The sequence below is a fragment of the Bison bison genome, unplaced genomic scaffold, assembly GCF_000754665.1.
Source record: "Bison bison bison isolate TAMUID 2011002044 unplaced genomic scaffold, Bison_UMD1.0 scf7180017864241, whole genome shotgun sequence".
Lineage (NCBI taxonomy): Eukaryota > Metazoa > Chordata > Mammalia > Artiodactyla > Bovidae > Bison > Bison bison.
Genome location: NW_011494813.1, coordinates 3077072 through 3099096, shown reverse-complemented (window position 1 = coordinate 3099096; position 22025 = coordinate 3077072). Strand labels below are relative to the sequence as shown.

The 22025-nt window shown below is 39.2% G+C and overlaps 1 protein-coding gene across 10 annotated transcripts in view; it reads right to left on the bottom strand.

Annotated features, from left to right (window-relative positions):
- EYA1 (EYA transcriptional coactivator and phosphatase 1) overlaps positions 1-22025 on the bottom strand; it is a 361166-nt gene that overhangs the window by 4869 nt on the left and 334272 nt on the right. For all 10 annotated transcript variants that reach the window (XM_010846960.1, XM_010846962.1, XM_010846961.1 and 7 more), the window contains 5 exons: positions 13573-13631; positions 13316-13476; positions 12088-12202; positions 11856-11977; positions 7886-7986 (listed from right to left, as the gene is read on the bottom strand). In XM_010846960.1, coding sequence (XP_010845262.1) covers positions 7886-7986; positions 11856-11977; positions 12088-12202; positions 13316-13476; positions 13573-13631 — 558 coding nt within the window. The remainder of the gene's footprint in view (positions 1-7885; positions 7987-11855; positions 11978-12087; positions 12203-13315; positions 13477-13572; positions 13632-22025) is intronic.

The window sequence follows — 22025 nt, the reverse complement described above, 5'->3', positions numbered from 1 at the left end:
ATCTACAGATTCAGTGCAATCTCTGTCAAAGTTCCAATAGCGATTTTTACAGAAGTAGAAAAAACAATCCTAAAATGTATATGGAGCTAAAAGACCTCAAATTGCTAAACCAATCCTGAGAAAGCACAAAGTGGGAGGCATCACACTTCCTGATTTCAGGCTGTATGATAAAGCTGCGGTAATCAAAACAGTATATAATAGAATAAAACAGATACATAGAAAATGGGACAGAATCAACAGCCCAGAACAAAGCCATGTATATATGCTTAATACTCAATGGAGAAAAGATGGTCTCTTCAACAAATGTTGCTGGGAATACTGGCTATTCACATATAAAAGAATGAAACAAACTATAAAAGAAGGAAACAACCTAAAAGGGACTAAAGACTTCAATAAGACCAAGAACCATAAAACTCCTATAAGAAAACACTGGGGAAAAACTCCTTGACATCAGCCTTGGTAATGATCTTTTGGATATGACACCTAAAGCACAAGCAAACAAAATAAACAGGAAGACATATCAAACTAAAAAGTTTCTGCACAGCAAAAGAAATGATTGACAAAATGAAAAGATAACCTATGGAATGAGGAAAACAAAATTTGTAAACTATATATCTGATAAGGAGTTAATATCATAAAACTCAATAGCAAAACAATCTAAAAATTGGGCAGAATAGACATTTTTGTCAAGAAAATATACAGATGGCCAACAAGTATGTGAAGTAGTGCTCACCATTACTAATTAGGGAAATACAAATCAAAATCACAATGAGATAATCACCTCACACCTGTTAGAACAGCCTTCATCAAAAAGATAAGGGGTAACAAATGCTGATGAGGAGGTAGGGAAAAGGGAACCCTTATGCACTGCTGGTCAGAATGTAAATTGGTATAATCAGTATGGAAACGAGTCTGGCGGTTCCTTAAAAAATTAAAAACGTAACTACCACAGGACTAAACAATCCCACTTCTGGGTATATACATGCCCAAAGGAAATGCAAATAATATGTTGAACAGATACCTGCATCTTCATAGCAGAACTATTACCATACTCTTGATATGGAAACAACCTAAGTGTCCATCAACAGATGAATGGATAAAGACATGGTGAGATTACACCACATACATATGCAGATATTCAGATGGATGAAATGGGACTTAATGGACATGAATTTGAGCAAACTCTGGGAGACGGTGGAAGACAGAGGAGCCTGGTGTGCTACAATCAATGGGGTGGCAAAGAGTCATACAGGACTTAGCGAATGAACAACAACATGGAGATACTCCATCCCATAACTAGAGCCCTGAAACCAGAACAGTTAACAATAATAGCCTAAACTGATGTGTGTGTGACTAGTTTATTGAGATTAGGCATAAATTGAGAAAAATGGGCACCAAGACTTAAATTTTGGGAAGTAGCACATGTTTTGGGGTCGTTGGAACCAAAATATTCCCTAATGGGAAGATGATAACACATCCTTTCCGTTCCTCTTGCCCACATGTGCGGTTTTCCAAATTTCCTTCTGCCACCTTTCCTGTCTGTTTATCCCTTCTGGTTATACATAAGATCAGTAATACAAAAAGCTGGGCGTGTGAACATTCACGTGTAATTTGAATTTTGCTGAATTATTAAAAAATATTTCAAAACCATAAAAGCACATAGCCTTTGCCCTAGGCATTACACTTCTAGGAATTTATCCCACAAATGTATTGATACTTGCCCACGCATGAACCACATAAGAACTGTCTATAATAGTAAATTCTGGAAACCACCAAAATGTTGAGCCTCAGGGGACTTGTTAAATTATAGCACATCGATGTAATGAAATTCTGATGTGGTCATTTATAAGCATTAGAGATACAGAGCTCCATGTGCTTCCTGATATGAAATAACTACCAGGATATATATTAAGTGGAAAAAAAAAAGGTATAGAAAAAAGTATATAATTATAATTTGTATAAAAAATAAAATCTGTGCTTTCCTATGCATATATGTAAAAAAATTGCATATGGAGATACAAATACTTCACAAATTGTAAATAGATTATTCTGAGAATTTATGAAACTTTCGGCACAGTTTTGCTCTATGATTATTTGTATATCTGCATCCTCTCTGGACAAAGTCAGCACTTTAAAGATGAAATCCAATTTAAGATCTGGCATATAGTTTGTGCTCATTAAGTTAAATAAGTGTAATGGCTTTAGAATAAAATTCTGTACTCAGTGTTAGTAATCCCTTTATCTCACTTAAAACTAAAAGCAAAAACCTGCATCAAAAATACTGTGTTTTTGTTTTTTTTTTTTAAAGTCCTTATTTTTCTCCCAAATAAACTCAGAATCAAGCATTATGAAGCAGATTCTCAGGTTCATCTTGGTTTTGGGCAAGGTTTGGGATGCACAATGAAAATGGACATTTTTGATGAAGCTGTTGTTATTATGCAGAATAATGGATGCTTGTCATACCCCCTTCCCTCCATGTTATTTACAAGAGATTCATTTTAGGTGGTTCTCTGAAAAGTAAATAAAGTCAAAGTTATAAAACAAGGCCATTTTGCTCCATAAACCAAAACTGCTGTCAGTGTGCAGAAGACTATTACTTACACTTTGATTTTTTAAATCATGCTTTAACTATTTTCACTGGAGGAATGTTAGGAAAACAAGAAATTTTATGGTTAAAAAAAAGCATGGCAAATTTTGACAACAAAAGACATAACATACATCAAAGGAAGATATTGACAGGGAGATAGTTTCTCTGAACAGTCTTTCTAGGAACAAAGAGGTGCTTGAAGAAAACTCTTACAAGAGATCTTTTTTAGAATTTGCTTATTTCTTCTAGGGTGAAAAACTGAAAGCATTTCCTCTAAGATCAGAAATAAGAAAAGGATGTCCATTCTTACCACTATGATTCAACATAGTTTTGGAAATCCTAGCCACATCAATCAGAGAAGAAAAAGAAAAGGGATACAAATTGGACCAGAACACTACTAGAGCTCATCAATGAATTTGGTAAAGTTACAGAATACAAAGTACACAGAAATCTCTTGCATTCCTATATATTAGTAATGAGAAATCAGAAAAAGAAAACTAATTCAAAAAGATACACGCACCCCAGTGTTCACTGCAGCAATATTTACAATAGCCAGGACATGGAAGCGATCTAAATGTCCATCAACAGAGGAATGGATAAAGAAAATGTGGTACACATATACAATGGAATATTAGTCATAAAAAGAATTAAATAATGCTATTTGCAGCAACATGAATGGACCTTACTGAGTGAAGGAAGTTGGACACAGAAAGACAAATACCATATCACTTAAATGTGGAATTTAAAAGAACAGTACAAATGAACTTATTTATAGAACAAAGTGTTACAGATGTAGAAAGCAAACTTATGGTTACCAAGGGATAAGGCAGGGGGAGAGATAAATTGGAATTGACATAAACACACTGCTGCTGCTAAGTCGCTTCAGTTGTGTCCAACTCTGTGCGACCCCATAGATGGCAGCCCACCAGGCTCCTCCATCCATGGGATTTTCCAGGCAAAGAGTACTGGAGTGGGGTGCCACTGCCTTCTCCAATAAACACACTAATTATATATATATATATATATAAAGACCTACTGTTGCAAAGAGTTGGACATGACTGAAGTGACTGAGCAAGCACATATAGCCCAGGGAACTCTACTCAACACTCTTAATGACCTACATGGGGATAGAATCTAACAAAGAGTGGATATATGTATAATTGATTTACTTTGCCGTACATGTGAAACTAATACAACATTGTACATCAACTATACTCCAATAAAAAAATTTTTTTAAGATCTTTTTAGAATAATGTTTTTTTTAAAAACAAAGGTATCTCTAACCTTTTCTCTTTGAAGGAATGTTTTTTAATGATTGGAATTGTATGGAAGAGAGCAACGGGGACAGAGCAGATTTTGAGCATAACAAAACAGGTAACTGGCAGAATACTTACTAGTTTTCAGTCCTGGGCTAAAAAAACCCACTACATCTAGCAAAAGAACATTATTTAGGGAGATGAAAGACCTCTCTACAGGTAGGAGGCAAGAGTGTTGTACTAGATTTTTAAAAGGACACAGGAAACTAAGACACAAGCTAAATGGTTAAAACTGATTTAGAAGAAAAGCAAAATGTTTTGATCTTGCACATCATTTTAGTACCCACTCTTGCAGCACTTCACTGTTTCACTGTCAGTTTTATTTAGTGATCTGAAATGCTTGTGAACCAAATTATAAACTAGAATTAATGATTTAAAAAATTTTAATCATGAGTATAAAATGGGGAGAACACTTAACATGGTTCTATATACCTCCCCAAAGGAATAAACATTGCACGCTATAACAGTTTTTTAAAAGCATTAAAATTATTTTTTGTAAACCAAATCATATTTAAGATATCTAAGTGAAGTTTGTAATTTGAAGGAACTTTGTGCTGAATCTCAGAGATATAATTGGCTTCATATCTTAGTTTGGTAGCTTTCAAGCAGTGTGATCTTGGCCAAAGTATTCACCTTCCTGTGACATCTGAATCACAGGTGCAATTTTTAGGAATCTGAATATTTCTGAAAAATCTGTACAATTTACAAACACACATAAAGATCTTACAACTCCAGGCTACAGTTGCCTTACAGTTTCCAAGCTGGTAGGTCTCAAAGTGCAGAGTTCCTTTGTAACAGAGTACTGCACTGATCACAAACACTTATCCCAAGAAGCTAAAACAAAGTTGAAGCTACAACTTCTTATTCACGGTCAAACAATTTAAAGAGGATGTTCTTTGTAAGCAGTTGTCTATTTTTTTTTTTGGTACAGGTGTGTGTGTTTGTCCTGAATAAAAAGAATAATATGTCCAAGGGATAAACACTGGAAACAATTTTAACTGCTCTTCAGAGGGAACAAATACTCTCAGTACTGTTTCTACTTTCAATTCTAACATCAAACCAGTAATTCCTTTTCTTTTTCCATGTTGTGTTCACCTACACAAATATCTAAGAAAAAAAACTTCTCATAAAGGCTTAGGAAGAAACTGGTCTACAGAATCCTTGATTGGGGACCAAAGACTTGACTTGTGTCTTTTCTTTTTTTTTTTTTTTTCATATTAAGTCATCACTTACATAAACATTCTTCTGTCTACCACAAGCCAGAAAGCCACATTTTGGCTTCTCTTTAAAATATTTTGCTGAATACCAGATGGAGAAGGACCAGCCTGGAGGGCACATTCACACCTTGGCCCTGGGCCATCCTGGCATGCAATTCTGCTCTTCAATTCTATGATGCTCAGAGGTGCAAAACTATTCCATGTTCCCATTGCCACTAGGAGGTCCAGTCTAGAAATGGCAGGGGATTACAGAGGCTTCCTTAGGAAAAAGACTTGAGTCTGGATTTGCACCAAATATTCTCTTTAACTCTCCAGGGTTGAGTTTTGGGCACTTTATTTAGTCTGGGAAAGATTTCTTTTTATGAAGACAGCCCAAAGGGCTAACAGATGTAGCTAATGACAATGGCCATTGGTGAAGCTGGAATGCAGAGTGAGTGCTTAGATGGCAAAAACTGCTTAGAATCAAGTTTTTAAAAAGTGTGGGTGGGTTTCCACCAGTGCTGATCACACTTGGGGAAACTGTAATCCTGGGAATATGGTGTATCTATGAATATAAGAGAAATAATCTATTATTTATAGAATTAGGATCAGTTTCTATGCTTTGATGGGCTTTCCTGGTGGCTCAGATGGTAAAGAATCAGCCTGCAATGCAGGAGACGTGGGTTCAATCCTTGGGTTAGGAAGATCCCCTGGAGAAGGTCATAGCAACCCACTCCAATATTTTTGCTTGGAGAATTCCACAGAAGAGCCTGGCAGACTACAGTCCATGGGGTCACAAAGAGTCAGACATAACTAAGCGACTTACACTTTCTATGCTTTTACTGGAATTGAGGGTTACTGAAGGTGAATTTACCATTCTTGGACTCTATAAAGAGGCTGGACATGTGCCATACTGCATCTATGGTGTGGTGCCATTTCTGGGATATACTGGACTATTCCAGAAGAGCTTTCCTCCTTTATGGAAAGATACTGTGTCATTTCTATGAGTGAGGGTGTGGGCAAGAGATGAAAAAATTATCCTATTGGTTAATCTCAAAATATTTAATGCTCTTCAATTTAAGAAATATTACAGCATGACTGTGCCAATATTTAGGGAGTTGTGAAAAAGAAATGAAGACTGAGGGCCAAAGAAAAATCAATCAAAATATAAGATTCCTACCTCTCAGGAGCTCATACTTAACCGCTGATTCAGGCACATACACAAATAGTTAATAATAATGGCTGCCACTTGTTGCATACTTCATAGTTATCAGACCCTGTCTTATATCTTAACAACTTATTTACCAGAGACATATCAATATATCTCTTGTTACTTGAATGTTATTGACCAGAGTGTTTCAAAATATTCACTGATGTAACAAACTGCCACAGCTGCTAGTTTCTGCAAAAGTCCCACAGTCCATAATGCGTTAACTAAATCTAAACCTTGAAATAGCCCAACGAGCTAGGTGCTGCTACTGTCCCTATGTATAGATAGAGAGAGAGAAGGGTAAAGTAACCTGTTCAGAGCTGGTAAATGACACAGCTGCAATTCAAACGCAGGGCTGTCTGGCTCAAGAATCCAAGTTATTTCCCATAGCTTCTCCAATTAAGGACTTTCCTGGTGGCTCAGATGGTATAGAGTCTTCCTGCAATGCTGGAGACTTGGATTTGATCCCTGGGTCAGGAAGATCCCCTGGAGAAGGGAATGGCTACCCACTCCAGTATTCTTGCCTGGAGAACTCCACAGACAGAGGAGCCTGGTGGGCCTACAGTCCATGGGGTTGCAAAGAGTCGGACATGACTGAGTGACTAATATTTTCACTTTTTTCGCTTTCTCCAATTATAGAATAAGTGGTGCTACTTATAACTGAGTTCTTACAAACAAGAGAAACAGAAAAGGTGGTATATAAACTGGATTTTGAAAAATGAGGAAGACAGTGACATTTGGGCCCTGGGGAAAGCAGGGAGGAGGTCCTGGGCGTGGCCAGAGGAAGGTAAGCAGACCAATATGCCTACAGCGTAAGATGCAAGAATGGAGGAGACTGAAAGGTAGGTTGTTACTAGATGGTGTAGACCCTGAATGCCTGGCTAAGGAATGTGGTCCCCTCTCCTTCCCCCTTTTTAAAATGTGATGAAGGACATTCATGAGAAAGCTTTTGCTAAAGGAAATGACAGAATTATCCTTGCAGGGATGCAGAAAAATAGAAATATGATGGGTAAACTGGATCAAGAGAGCTAAAGTTGGGTCTGCTTCCTTCCTCCTCTCTGCACATCCCCAAAGGGTGATTCACTGACCTTGTGATCAAAAGAAGGTACTCTACTCTAGGGAAGAAGAGTTCTGCATCCTAGCTCTGATCAGCTGGTAGCGTCTTTCTGAACTGATGTTTAGAAGGTTCGTAGGCTGCATCCAGGCTTAGGTAACAAAGGTTTAATCACCTGGTGATGTCTGCCGTGGGTGCAGAGAGGGGCATGCTGGCGTTAGCAGGCATGTATGCTGTCTCTATTCCAGGTGACAGATGCAGAGCTAAGCCTCCTTTTCTGTTCCCAAGTCCACATTCTGTGAAGATGAACCATCCATGACCCCTGAGCTTGTGAATATCCCTCTTCAAAAAGATTATTTCAATAATGATTAAATTCTACTCTGCCCTTAATCAGTGCTTACAGTTCTGAACGCATTCACAATCTGTTTCAGAGGAATGTAATGTGTTTAAATGATCCAGCTCAGGATTTTGAGGACTAAGAAAAATTAAAGGGCACAAGAAACACCAATGAGGAACACTCACCTTTTTTGCCCCTTGTTCCTCTTCCACACCATCTCCTATGACAACATACACCACTTTTCTTCCAAACCTCTGAATTATTCTCTCAAAACAGCTTTCCTTTCCTAATGAACGAAAGTAAATTACAAAAAAATGTAAACTTTGGGTAAGTCAGCACTCTAGGACTTAAACTTTTTATATAAAATGCTGTCTTTATGCTTCTGACCCAACTCTATCATACTTGTGTGAACTAGGAAAAGCATGCTTTTACATGCCATTTGGGGAGTATGCAGAACAGCACAATACAGCAAAAACCGTAAATGAATAATTACCCATGTGGTATCCTGTCCCTGGGAAATTGACAGTTTTAGTACTTTTTCCTCCAAGACACATTTATTAAAAAGTAGGATCTAGTCATTTAAAGTATAAATTTGGTAGAAAAAGTATTGTTTTGTAGTAGTACTTTGCCCCCTCTGAGCTGAGACTAAACAAAATCATGCCATTCTGCCAATATATTTTAACTTGATTTAAAAAATATTTCATGATCTATCAAACACTGAATCTAATATCTGATTGAAAGGCTATTGAGAAGGATGAACAAAACTGAAGGACTGGTTTTGTTACGGCAAGAGAAATCAAACACTGGACTTAGTTTATCCCTTCATTTTCAGGTTGGAATACTTCTTTGAATGAAAGACACTTCCAAGGCCAAATGTGTTGACTGGAAATATTCTTGGAAAACTGTTTCTAAAATGAATGTCATGTAATTTGGGGCCTTACCAGAGCATGCTTGCCTGATCCATGCTACAATACCTATAAGAGCATGCTTGCCTGACCCAGGCATCTAATGTTCAGTAAAGTACTTTCCTAGAGGAAAAGCGGGATGAAGGTAACAGGATACCTTTATCTGTCTATTATCTTTCCCACGTCAAGACTTAGTTTGGGCTCCAGTGGCAGCTACGCTGTCAGCACATCCCTGTGGTTAATGCAGTCATTGTTGCTTTGCAGAACAGGAACTGGGGTTCCAAGTCCAGGGTTGCCAATAAGGTCATTTTAATGGACAATGGGACAGTTTATAGTTTTCAGATGTGAATGGCTGAGCGGGACCTGTACCTCTTTCAAATAAGGATCAGATATACACACGAACAAATTGCTTGTTTGCTTAAACAAATGTCTGCTTTATATTTGTATTTTGCACTAAAATCTCTAGTTTGCATCTGACAGAATGAAATGGAGCCAGCCTTATTCAAAGATGTCATTTCAATGCTTCTGTAGTTGCTCACTAACCTGTGAAATATTAAATCACTTTGAGAAACAAATACAAAGGCTGGTTTTCACTGCAAAAAAAATATACAACCGAACACTTGGATGTCATGAAACTTTCTTTTCCCCCTTAGAGCGAAATGTTTGCATGTTTTTGTTAAGTTTCCTCTTCACGGGAAAAGGAAGGTAAACTCAATGTGACTTTAAAATAAAGCTGTGATGGACAAATTCTCACCCTAATACTATCTTCCTAATAAGGTTCATTGTGAATACACAATAAGAATTAATAAACTGAAGCTCACATTTAGAGATTAATTTGAGGTCTTACATGGAATTTTGATTTTGATGAATCCATTTTGTCTGAAAGAACATCACAGCTCTCTGCTGAATGACAGACCAGTCCCTTTCCTTTTCTGATTTTGCCATTTTGCCTATAGGAAAACATCCCTGGTTTTTCTGCACTGATCCCCATGTCACAATCTCATTTGATGGCAAGATGAGCAGTAATTAACAGGAGTTTCAATCTCTATTTTTATTACTAAAAAAAAAAAAAAAATCACAGGAATGTGATTCTACCACTGGTTTTGAGATCATTTCTACCACTGTACAGTATTTAAATTGAATTTTTATTCTATATTGAAAAAAATTCCAATATTGCAAACAATATGTCCATTAAAAATACTTTCTTGATTGTTATTATAATTTCCTATTATCCTCACATTTTCAGATTATTTGAGATTAAACTTCAACTTGCAGAACATGTAATATACTACTATTCCTTTCCTTCTAGGAAGTTAAGTACTATCTCTTGTATATTATATGCTTATTTGGAATATGTTCTTTCTTTCATGTGCCAATAAAACCTTATCTTGGATCCCTGTTCACAAAACATGATTTCTCTTAACTGATACAGATAAAGACCTGAGTTAATGGAAATTGATTACTAATTTATCTGAGAACATGTAAAAATTCTGGGTATATCAGGCTACTAGGAATTCTTTGTTTTATAAGGGTCTTCTAGTTTTCTGTTCTTGGCCTTTCTCAGGAGGCAGCAGTCATTCTCAAACTCCAACTATTTCCAACTTTATAGGGTTATTTGAATATCCTACAGGTTCTTCAAACTCACATAAGTAGGATCAAACTCTTATTTTTGTCATCAAATCAGATCATTTCCCCATCAGCTAATAGTGTCAATACTGATCCAGTTGCCTAAGAGAAACCTCTATTGTCAGCCTTCTTCTGAATAAACAACCATATATTCATCCATTTCATTCAACATTGAGTACCTACTATGTGCTAGGCCCTATGGCTACAATGATGAATGACCCAGACAGACTCAGTTATCAAGGAGACTATGAACAAATAACTAAACACGTAATTTTTTAGTGATAGTTTAGTAAATTCTTTGAAGAGAAGAACAAATCAGAGATAGTCTGTTTTGCCCCTTTTTCTTCAGCCAGAAACAACCTTCTTCCCACTTACCAGGTCACTCATCCTCTGTCCCTAGGACTCAATTATATAACATTCACCTCAACATAGCAACATATAAGCCCACTTAAAACCCAAATCTACCTTGCCAGCTACCCATGAATACTGCATATTAATCACCCAGGAAAACTCACAACTCCCTCAGCAGGGAATACATTTTAATTTCTCTGTTGCTTTGTTCTCACTAGCCATCTGCCTATAAAAACTGCCTATAAATAAACTCTTATATACCCTTCTATACCCAGCTCAAATGTCAGACCTTCCCTTTAACTTTCACTGACACTTGCCCTTCTGCCTCCTTCTGAGTGGGACTGAATGCTCCCCCAATGAAGTGCACACTGGGCACTTACTGGTAGGATCCCTCAGCATGTGGAATGGTCTGCTGGACCTCAGACTCAGAGATCTACTCTAACCCTCAACTTTACTAGCTGTTAACTTTAACTGACTTACTTATATCTCTGAGATTTAGCTTCCTCAGTTGTAAAATGAAAAGGTTGCAAAGATGGACTTTAATATGTAAAATGTTTAGTACGATTCTGGGCACCTAGTAAATACTTGATAAATGTTCATTTATATACCACTGAATACTTTGTCATACTATAGTTATTTTGTTGTCTGTTTCCTCTGTTAGTGAATTCCCTAAGAACAAGAGCCATGTCTTCTTTTAATTCCTACTTTTGTTTTGTCTTGCTTGATATTTTAAGTAAATTTCACAGTAATCTTTCCTAACTACATTTTCTTTTTGCAAGAATCTAATTTTTTGATCCCCATAACAAAAATGAGAACTTAATCATTTACACATGTTACAGCAAAAAAAAAAAAAAATAGTTCCAGTAATAATAATATATTGGAGTTGCCTAATTAAAGCTGCTATTAGTTATTTCTGCTTTGTATGTTTCTATATAACTACTTGTTTTAGCTTATAAAATAATTTTTGTTGAAGCTACCTAAGAGAATAAAAATCAGATAATAATCTAAAAATGATGCTAAGTTGACGGTAGTAAAATGCATAAGTTTTAATGTCAGCCAGTGAAGTAAAAATTTCTGAGTTCAGCTACATGGATTATGCTTTATATTTCTCTTCACATCTAAAGGCAATTTTGACAATAAACTTGGTTTAAACATTATTCTAGTTTTCTGACATTTAGAATCCTGTAAATAAAATCCTATTTATTGCCTTTTGTTTTTACTAGCCTGAAAGCAAAAGGTTGACTGTTATATAAATGATTAAAAAGTAGCTTACCTATTTTAGTTGCACTGTAAATATTTTCTATTGGAAATACAATTCCTAAACCATATAGCAAGACTTTCGCCAACGCTGGGATAAGCTGAGTAGTTGTTACTAAAATATTCACACAGTTCGTTCTATGAGAACAGAAAGAAAAAAAAGACAGTTGAAAAATAAGTCTCCACAACGAACAAACAAAGCCTGTCTTCAGGCAGAGGCCCTATGAAGTGACTTGGGGACAACTTACCGGGAGTGAATGAGCGTGAGGGCTTTCAGAGCCAGTGTCAACCAGGAGTCTGTCAGGGCTTCGATTTCAGCCCTTAGCTGCAACCAGGCTTCCCTCTTGGCTGGACCAAGCAGACCTGTGGATTTAAAAGCAAAGGAACTACTTCCTTACCAACGAGTTTTGCCAACTTTATAAACAATAAACATTTAAAACTACTCTAATACCTCCCTCAAGCTTTACGTGTACTAAGCAATTTTTTCACATACCATTCAACAAATATTTAGTACTGTAGGGGACATCTATTGTTTCTGCATCCCCGACATCCCTTTTTCTAGTTATAGAAGTCCTCTCTTCTATTGAGGGAGCCTACTCACCCCTGTTCCTCCAACTGAATAATTTGGGCAGAGACACAACACTATCGTCTGGCTCCCAGAACAGGCATATGACCTTGTCTTGGCCGCTGAAAGTGTCTGGAACGTTTTTGTTGAATCTATTGGGAAAGATGTTTCTCCACCCCATGGAGGTACTGGACTGGTTGAATAGAAGCCTGGGTCTACTGGTGGTCACTTTTGCCACCTTTCAGGAAGGACTGACCCCAAAGGAAATCACAGGCCAAGGATTACTGATTGCATCACCAGGGCATCTGAATTCAGCCATGCTAGAAACCAACACCCACCCTTAAACTTTTCATTGTGTGTTAGTTGCTCAGTCGTGTCTGACTCTCTGCAACCCCATGGACTATAGCAGCCCACCAGGCTCCTCGGTCCATGGAACTCTCCAGGCCAGAATACTGGAGTGGGTTGCCATTCCCGTCTCCAGGGGATGTTCCCAACCCAGGGATTGAACCCAGGTCTCCTGCATTGCAGGTAGATTCTTTATCATCTGAGCCACCAGGGAGGTCAATATATTCCTTTTCGTACCAAAGTCCTTTTGAAACACAATCAAAAGATGAACTAATACAAACATCTACCTGCGAAGGATCCTTTATGATTCATCTTAAGTCCTCTAGGCAAGAAGTCAAGAAATGTACTCCAGTAAGTTTACTAACTCACACCACTGGCCAGGGCAGCTGGCTCTAAGTCTATTACTTCTCTCACTCAATCACAGCAGAATAATCACTGGTTAGATGAAACTACTCTCAGCAAAAGCTGTTCTACCCCCAAAAATGTGATGTAAATGTGTGATGCTCTGAGTATTTTATTGAGACTGTCTTAAGCAACCCAGCAGGCTACTGATGATAGTCACTTGCCTCCAACATTATTTTTGTAGGTATTGTAGATCTCTTTTACTCGTCTGTAGCGGAAGGCCAACTTTCTCATCCAGTCTACACCGCCCCGCACACCGGTTGCCAAGCATAAATTAGCACTGGTTGCTGCAGCAGGAAAGCCATCTGTTCCAAAGTTATATGTGCTATTTAGATGCAAGAAAAGCCCAAAGTTAACCAAAGAGAAAGTTCATCTTAATGAGCTGAGCAATTAAACCATAACATCCCGATCACGGGCTCACCTTAGGTCTTGTCCATTGTCATCGGAAGAGACATCGTCTATATGAACTTGGTCACATTCCTAAAACACAATTAAAATTGATACATGTTAATTTTGAAAAAGCATCTACATTTTTGGGGGGAAAAACCATACACAGCTATTTAAAAAAAACAACCACCACCAAACACTGAAATTGGTAGTGTTTGCCAACCACGTCAATCAGTAGGTGGCAGTCTTGTTAAATTGACATTTTTACCTACTTTGGGTCCTCTTTCAATGTAAGAAAGGAGCAATGTCAATACGGACTACTGTTACTCAGGTTCAGAAAACACATTTTTGTGTTTAGAAAGGAAAGTGATCGAAAACAATTAGCATATGTGTTCCATAAACCTCAGGTACCTGAAGACATCACACTGCTCTGAGCTGATTCAGTCAATGCTGAAGTGTAACTGAAACCAGACATTTCGGTAAATCTAACATGCTAGAAAAATTAAACCTGATGCTAACTGCCAATGAAATTATGACCTTTGATTGCTGTTGAGCCACACACCAACACAGCCTGAGGCCAGCGTGGAGCCCAGACCAGAAAATCTGTTACTAGTTTGCCATTGATTTGAGAGATGTTTTATTTTGCTCGCGCACACACACACGTGTGTGTGTGTGTGTGTGTGTGTGTGTGTGTGTGTGTGTGTAGGAAAAAAGCATGGGAGACTTCCCAATCTAAAAAAAATTAACCATGATGTTTTTCTTTTACTGTTTTCAAAAAACTTTTTTTAACTGTTTTTCTGTTATTACATTTTCATTTTAAATAGTGGATTTATGAGTTGATTATAAAATGATTGGAACAGACCTGATTTTAAAATGCCACACCATGCATAAACTGTTTAGAATAGGGGGTGTAATTGTGGGTTAAGGCCCAGTCAGACGGGTTCACACTGATACACCTGTTCACATGTAAGCACTCCTACATCTCACTGCTGTGCCCCGGCCTCCAGCATCTTTGTGGGAAGAGCAACACTCAATAAACATTTGCTGAACAAATGAAGGCAAACTATAATTTGGAGACATGGTCTCTAGTTCAGAAACAAGTAATACGCACTTGGCATGTTTTAATATTTTAGCCATGATTCTTCTCTTGGCAGTCAGCCTCCAAATACCACAGTGGCCTTTCTGACACTTATTTCCATTAAAAGTTTTAGTGAAAAAAATCTTATAAGAAATCGGCAGGCGTGCATCTTGTATTTTAAAAGGTTCTTTGGACTAAAGCTCTAGCCATCCTTCCCATAGAGTTCACCTCATCAAATCTATCCTATCCCTCTAGTGCTTGACATTCAATGTGTAACAAAGATGCCAGAGATAAAGCACCCTAGGAATAGAAGGTGGATTTTTATGTTGCCGGTTCCTTCTGCACAAATTCTTTCTCTCCACGGATTTGTGAGGAAGGGAGCAGGAGATAGAAGTGGAAAGAAACTCAAACCAGCTGTTGCTTAACAGAATTAAAATCCTGACCCCAACCTCTTCCTTCTGAAGCATCTATTTTCCAGGCAACCCTCTCCCAGCAAGCCGCAAGTTCCAAGGAGGAAAAAGGCTTTGACCTTGTAACCCTTCCCTGCTCTCCTGAGGTCCATAACCCCAGATAGGGAAAAAAAAAAAAAAAAGGAATAAAAGTCTAGGAGGCCTCGCAGGCAGGACTGTGAATTTAACATTTTAAAAACAGGTCATTCCTGCAAAACATGATGGGAAATTTCTTTGAGTTATTATACATAATTCGGAGGGTGAAAGATGAATGATAGTTGTGTTTTTCAACAACGTACTTATTCTGGGTTTAAAGAATTACTGAATCGTGACTTTCTACCATCTAGCCATTCATCTAGACAGAAATACAAAAATGCTGTTGGTACACGACTCTGTTAGGGTGTGTGGTTAGTTAAAACACAAACAAATTCGAAAATGGGTACTCCCGCAAACAAACAGAACCCCCCAAAGCCTCAGTGCTGTTAATGCAGGATTTTTCTCTCTGGGGAGAAACAACAGAGAGAGGGAGGAAGTTGAGGAATTAGAAGAGGAAAAGATGTGTGTAAAAGAATTGAATTTAAGGAATCAAAGCTGACCCAAAGTTACCCGGTTAATTCTAGGGGTGGGAAGAATGCTTTGGAAAAACAGGGTGTTAAGAGGCTTTTCTTAAGCTAATGCAGCTGTAAATCTCCATTACTAACAGAGCAGCCTTATCTTCTAATGACTGTTGATGACTCTACCACGGCTATTGTCTGTCCGAATCCTGTATTTGTTTTCTCCTGCCAGCTTTCCTTAAGGCTTTTTGTTCCCAGGCTGGGCCCTCATTTGAAGTACTGTTCAGTATCTTGGTTTACTCTAATTAAGGGTCAACTGCTCCCAGCCCAAACTCACTTCACAATGATCTGATTAAAGCAAAGTTTGGTGTGACAGCAACCACAAAACCCTGCTGTTTAGCAGGAGAATTCCTTTTTAAACTTATTCTCTATTGGAGTATAATCGATTACCAATGTTTTGATAGTCTCAGGTGGACAGCAAGAGGGATCAGCCATACATATACCTTAGCCAGAGAATTTCTGTAGAATGATTTTAATCAAATGAGATAACTAATGAGAATGTACTCAGGGAACTCTACTCAGTGCTCTGTGGTGACCTAAATAGGAAGGAAATCCAAAAGCAGAGGAGATATACATATTCCTGATTTACTTTGCTGTACAGCAGAAACTTACAACACTGTAAAGCAACTATACTCCACAAAAATTAATTAAAAAATAGATTAAAAAATCAAGAGCATTTTTAAAGGGCCTAGTTGGTGCTTTTAGAAATTAAATCATTAAAGTGTCTATGTAAAATATGTTTTTGGAATGAGCTCTCAGTTTACTTAACAATAGACAAGTAGTCTTGCACAAACTTGCAATTGATAACATGACTTGGCGACTGAACAACAATATGAAAGATGATAAGTCACTATTATGAGTTTACAAATAATGGCATAAATGTCTTGGAAAATAAGCTGTGTATTTAAAAAAGTTTTTTTTTTTTTAATGAGAAACTATAATATTACTATTTTGATGCTTACCCATACAAAACTAATTCCTCAAAGAATGGAGACCATTAAGATACTGAAATATCATTTCATTTCTCAGCTGAGCCCTGTAATGTGTGAACTTGTACTTAGTGTTAAATTAGAAAACTGCAGTTCCCTGCATTCTGATATCCTGAAATTGTCTCCTCCATGGCGATGAGGCTTCCCTTCTTTCACCTTTCAGAAGCCATCCAGCTTTTTGCCCGTTTTCCTAAGAGCCTAATTTGAGATTTCCATTTTTTGCTTTCTGAATTTGGTTGCTTTTCATTCGCAAATCTATTCTGAACCCAGACAATTAGGTAATGAACAGAGGGACAGGAGAAGAAATGAAACCAATGAAACAGCAGCAGCAGCCAAGTTTAAAGCCCCATTGCAAGAGTCTATAGACACAGAAGACGGTAATGGAAGCCTTCTATATTTTCAGGTGCCAAAGTCTATGCCTACAAACCCTAATTAGATGCTTAATACACAGAGTGCAGAATATACATAATTCCATGAGAAAATACATTTTTATTCCCAAAAGACTGAATGTGCTGAAAATGTAATTGAAATAAATTTCCAAAAAGTATGCAATAAGATTTTAAGGAATTCAAGCCATTACCGAATCCAAGTCTTGGGGCAGCATCCACATAGGGGCCTCCCATGGCCAGTTCAACCAATTTAGTGTTAATTAATTAATTGGTCATGCATTATTCTGGCCTGCTCAGGCTTGAGATACCTAAGGGACCCCAAACACACATGGGTGTCAGGCTTGGGGTCTCATGTAGGTGTGTGAAGTAGTCATTTCCTTGTCTCCTGATAGACTTTGCATTCAACATGGATCCAAACTGGCTAATGGGTGCTTTGGGTTAGAAAGGTGATCATTTATTTATTATTGTGTCTGATTATTTATCAAGGAATACCTGTTCTGGGTATTGCTGTAGATGCTAATGACACACCACTTAACACAAAAAATCCTTACCATCTTGGAACTAACATTCCAGTTGGGAGAGACATCCAAACAAGAAAACATGCAACATGTACAATCTGTACAAGTGCTAAGGAGAAGCAATACGGCAGGCAAGGGGAATATGCAACGCTGTGGGAGTGTCTAGGGAAACAGCTTTGCAGGGCAAGGAGAGAGCAAGTGTAAAGGCCCTGAGGCTGAAGGCGAAGAGTTGCATGGACCAGCAGGTGACAGGGACTGACAATGCTGGTCCTCTACTTCTGAATGGCTGTAGTATGAGGGTGGGGAAGGTGACCTTTTGGAGGCCAGCCATCCTTCTCTCTAGAAAACACCCCACAGATGCAAAGGGACTCTGTGCAGTTAATCAACAGGTCTCAGAGGTAGGAAGGAAAGATCTTAAACAGTTTCTTTCAACCCCCAAACTACAGATACGAGAACTGATGTGGGGCTGGAAAGGGATCAAGAGATAAGCAGAGAACTATTTGTTGTTCATGGCTTTCCAAAGGGATGTCAAAATCAATGTTTTTGTATAAAGGTTTACATCATGTCATGTCAATACTACAGGAGTATATAATTAACATTTTTATTTAACCAGTTTTAACATATACCCACATCCCTCAAAGAGCTTCTAAGAGTCAAGCCAGTGCTAGGCAAAGTTGTGGTTTATCCTTACTAGGTAAATTTCATAATTATCACTGAATTAGACATTGCTAACATATTGGGCCCACTGTTCCCACGGTGAGCTCAGTCCCTCCCTTTCCAAAAGTCCTAAAGCACCAGGAATACACCACCCACTGACACTGGATTACAAAGGTATCCTGTCTTGACAGTCTATATCCCGTGAAGAATGGATTTTTCCTTCCCTTGAAGGGATGGCTAACAACTCCAAAAGAGCTGTTTTCTATATTTGTGTGGTGGTAAAGAACTCCACGGGTTTTGGAGGAGACATGAGAGAGGCGATTTTGTTCCCTGGGTTGGGAAGATTCCCTGGAGAAGGGCATGGCAACCCACTCCAGTATTCTTGCCTGGAGGATCCCATGGACAGAAGAGCCTGGCGGGCTAGGCCATAGGGTCACAAAGAGTCAGACATGACTGAAGTGACTTAGCACACCCGCAGAGGCAGGCCCATGGTTGCTTCTACTCACAGAGACTCCTATTTCTTGTTGAGCTGAACTACTGATACTTACTTATGTTGAACACAAAATAGTATTTAATGTTACAGCCTATTTTACGGCTGCAAATAAATGAAGACTCAGAAAAGCTAAGTAACCTCAGTGCTGAGACACTATACAGGCCTTTGATCCCCAAGCACTATTTCTCCCGAGGATCCCTGGATTTTGCACAATTTAGACAATGGCCCACTCCACAACCTAGGGCCCTGCTGGCTTGTCAGTTGTTTAATGTTTATGGAATTCCTGCTCTAGGATGTATCCTCACCTCTGTCTGCCCCATGCCCACCTGGGGGTCCAGCATTTGTCACCACTTCTGGCCCAGAGCTTGGAGGTTCAAGTTCCATCCTGCAGTTCAAGCCCCACCCCTTCATCTCTCCACCTGGCCTCCAAATGATTGGCACTTCAGAGAGAAATTATCCCAGGAGGAAAGCCATCATGGAAACTCGGTCTTTACAAGGGTGGAGGGGACAGAGCGCAAGGGTAGATGAGAGCATAGGTATTAGCATGACTTTGTCACGTGTCCTACTAGAAGGCTCGAAGCCTAGGAACAAGGACTCGGTCACAGTCACAGTCGAGTTGAATGAGGGCAGGTGGCAACGACCAGGGAAGCATGATGCTGAGTCCACAGGCACTGGCCTGCAGGCTCTGTTGTACCTGAAACGGCTCCTGTGAGCAAGCATCCTTCAGATAAACACCACAAACCCAACACCCAAAGTTCAGCCTTGTCTGGCTTCCCTTTATGTTCCATGGCTTGTGCTTCTCACAGAGCAGTAAAATCAATAAAATCGGCAAGCTTCAGTGACTCTGGGCCCTCAGCTTACAGACATCTCAGCACTTGTGGGGCTGGATTATAAAATGCTGACATGCATGGCTGGGGAAAACTGCCAACCCATGAAGCAGCTGAATACCAGGCCCAGTGCTGGGAGCAGGAAGAAAGCCACAGGGGGTCCTATCTCACGGCCACGCAGCAAAGGCATGGTCTCCCTCAGAACTCTGGGTGCACTGTTATTCTGCCTTTTTGGTTCTTTCTGTCATTATTCTTGGCACTGCAACTCAAGCTGACCTTTTTCCGATCCATCATCATCTCTGGCCTTCCAGGGCTGGGCCACAGACATGTTCTTTTGGACTGAGCTCCGGGAATAACTCAGATTTTGTACAGGGGCTCATATGCAAAATATTAAGTTATGGCAGAATTTTTCTGCAAATATTTATTCTGCTTTGATACCGTAGTGGTTGGACTTTTCCCTCAAGCCTCTCACTTGTGCCATAATTATGTAAAAACACACCATGCCATTCACGTTCATTTAGGAAAATTAATGAAAAGAATTAAGACAGTTACAATGGGTCTTATTCTGTGTGCCAAACACAGTGACATCACAGTCAGGATGCTGAGGCGTTTACACCCCTGAACCTGACACTAGAAACATAAACTCCAAGTAAACCTGCAGGCTTTGCATAAACAGACTTGAAGACTTGGAGGCAGTCTGCACGTTATGAAAGGGAACAATACAAAAATGTTACAAACACGTCTTGGGAGAAGTTGAGTTATATAAGCCCAGATTCTGCTGACTGAAGCGATATTTGCTCCATTTTCCAAATTTACCATGAGAAAACGAACACCATACTGCCGACTAATTGTTTCAATACCTTCCTTTATGAAGTAAAAATGGAAAGAAAAAGCATCCCCAGAGAAGGAGCAATTTTCATTGTGTCTGTGCATCAGTGAGCCTACTGAGACTTGCTGGAGTTGGCCAGGGACACCGTGGCTGGGTTCTCTGTCCCCTTCTGTCATCAAGCAGTTACATCCACTGCTCTGACCTCTCCACCAAACAATAAGATAACTAGCTTGACACCTTAGACATCTGCAAGTTACCAGAACGTTTTCCTTTTATTCCTAAATATGAAAGCTATAATATATGGAGTACAGGAGTATTTCTAGTGCTTTTGGAGACAACACACTCAAATGGGCTTCCCAGGTGGCGCTAGTGGTAAAGAACCTGCCTGCTAATGCAGGAGACATAAGAGATGTGGGTTCAATCCCTGGGTCGGGAAGATCCCCCAGATGAGGAAATGGCAACCCACTCCAGCATTCTTGCCTGGAGAGTTCCATGGACAGAGGAGCCTGGTGGGCTCCATGGGGTCACAGTCCAGGGGGTCACACAGAGTCGGACACGACTGAAGTGACTACCACACACGGCACACACTCACATCAGTTGTCTGGAAGGCAAGTGATCAACAGTGCTTTGAAAAATTAAAAGAAAAAACAAAAGATTCTCCCTGTGGCTCTGCTCACACTACCCTCTTTCTAATCAAAAATCCAAATTGTACAGATGGCATTACAGGGTGACCAGTATTTGAGTGACAGGTTTTTAAGGGAGTGATTTCCATGCGGCTTTTGGAAATAACTCCCGACTGCCTAGATAGCTGCATAATTTTGTTGGAAAAATAAGGTAAGATGGGTCAACCCTAGAGATTTTCTGTGACTTGGAAGTTCTATGGAGGGGGGAGGGGTGGTCCAGAAGCAAACTAATTGATGGCAAAGATGTGAAGAGTCCTGCTCCTAATTCACTGACAATTAGATTCAGCTCCTTGAGCTCTGTGGTAAAGAAATTCTGTCTGTATGGCGTAGCACAGGGAACTGTATTCAATATCTTGCAACAACCTATAATGGAAGAGAATCTGAAAAAAATATATGTATAACTGAATCACTTTGATGTACACCTGAAACTAACACAACACTATAAATCAATGATATACTTTGCTTAAAACAGGAAAGAAAGAAATTCTGTCCGCTAGTAAATTTGCAGAAACCTGGATTTTACTGGGATATTTTGCTCTGCATAAAAGAGGCTGTTCAATTAGCGCGCTGTGTATTTAGACTCACTAATCTAAACAGTAAGTCTAAGTCATGTGCTTGTAGCGTGCTTCCTAAAGCTGTGTCCAGACCCGCACTACACTTTCAAATGGATGCAACGAAAAGTCACAGCACTGCTGTGCCCCTGTGCCTGTCACTGTGGACTGGTGGCATGCCTGTGGCACGGGCCACCTGGAAAGGAGGATGTGGGGGCCGCAGCTCTGTTACTCTGGCTCTCAGCAGCAGGACCTGTCATGTCTGTCTGGGGTGCACCTCGTGACCTGTGGATCGCCCTTGCTTTCCCACACAATGCTTCCTTGCAGAAGAAAAGGTTGCAGATTACCCATGGCTACAGCACAGGAGATGAAGAACAAAGGGAGTTTTTGAAATCTGCCTCATTCTGTTA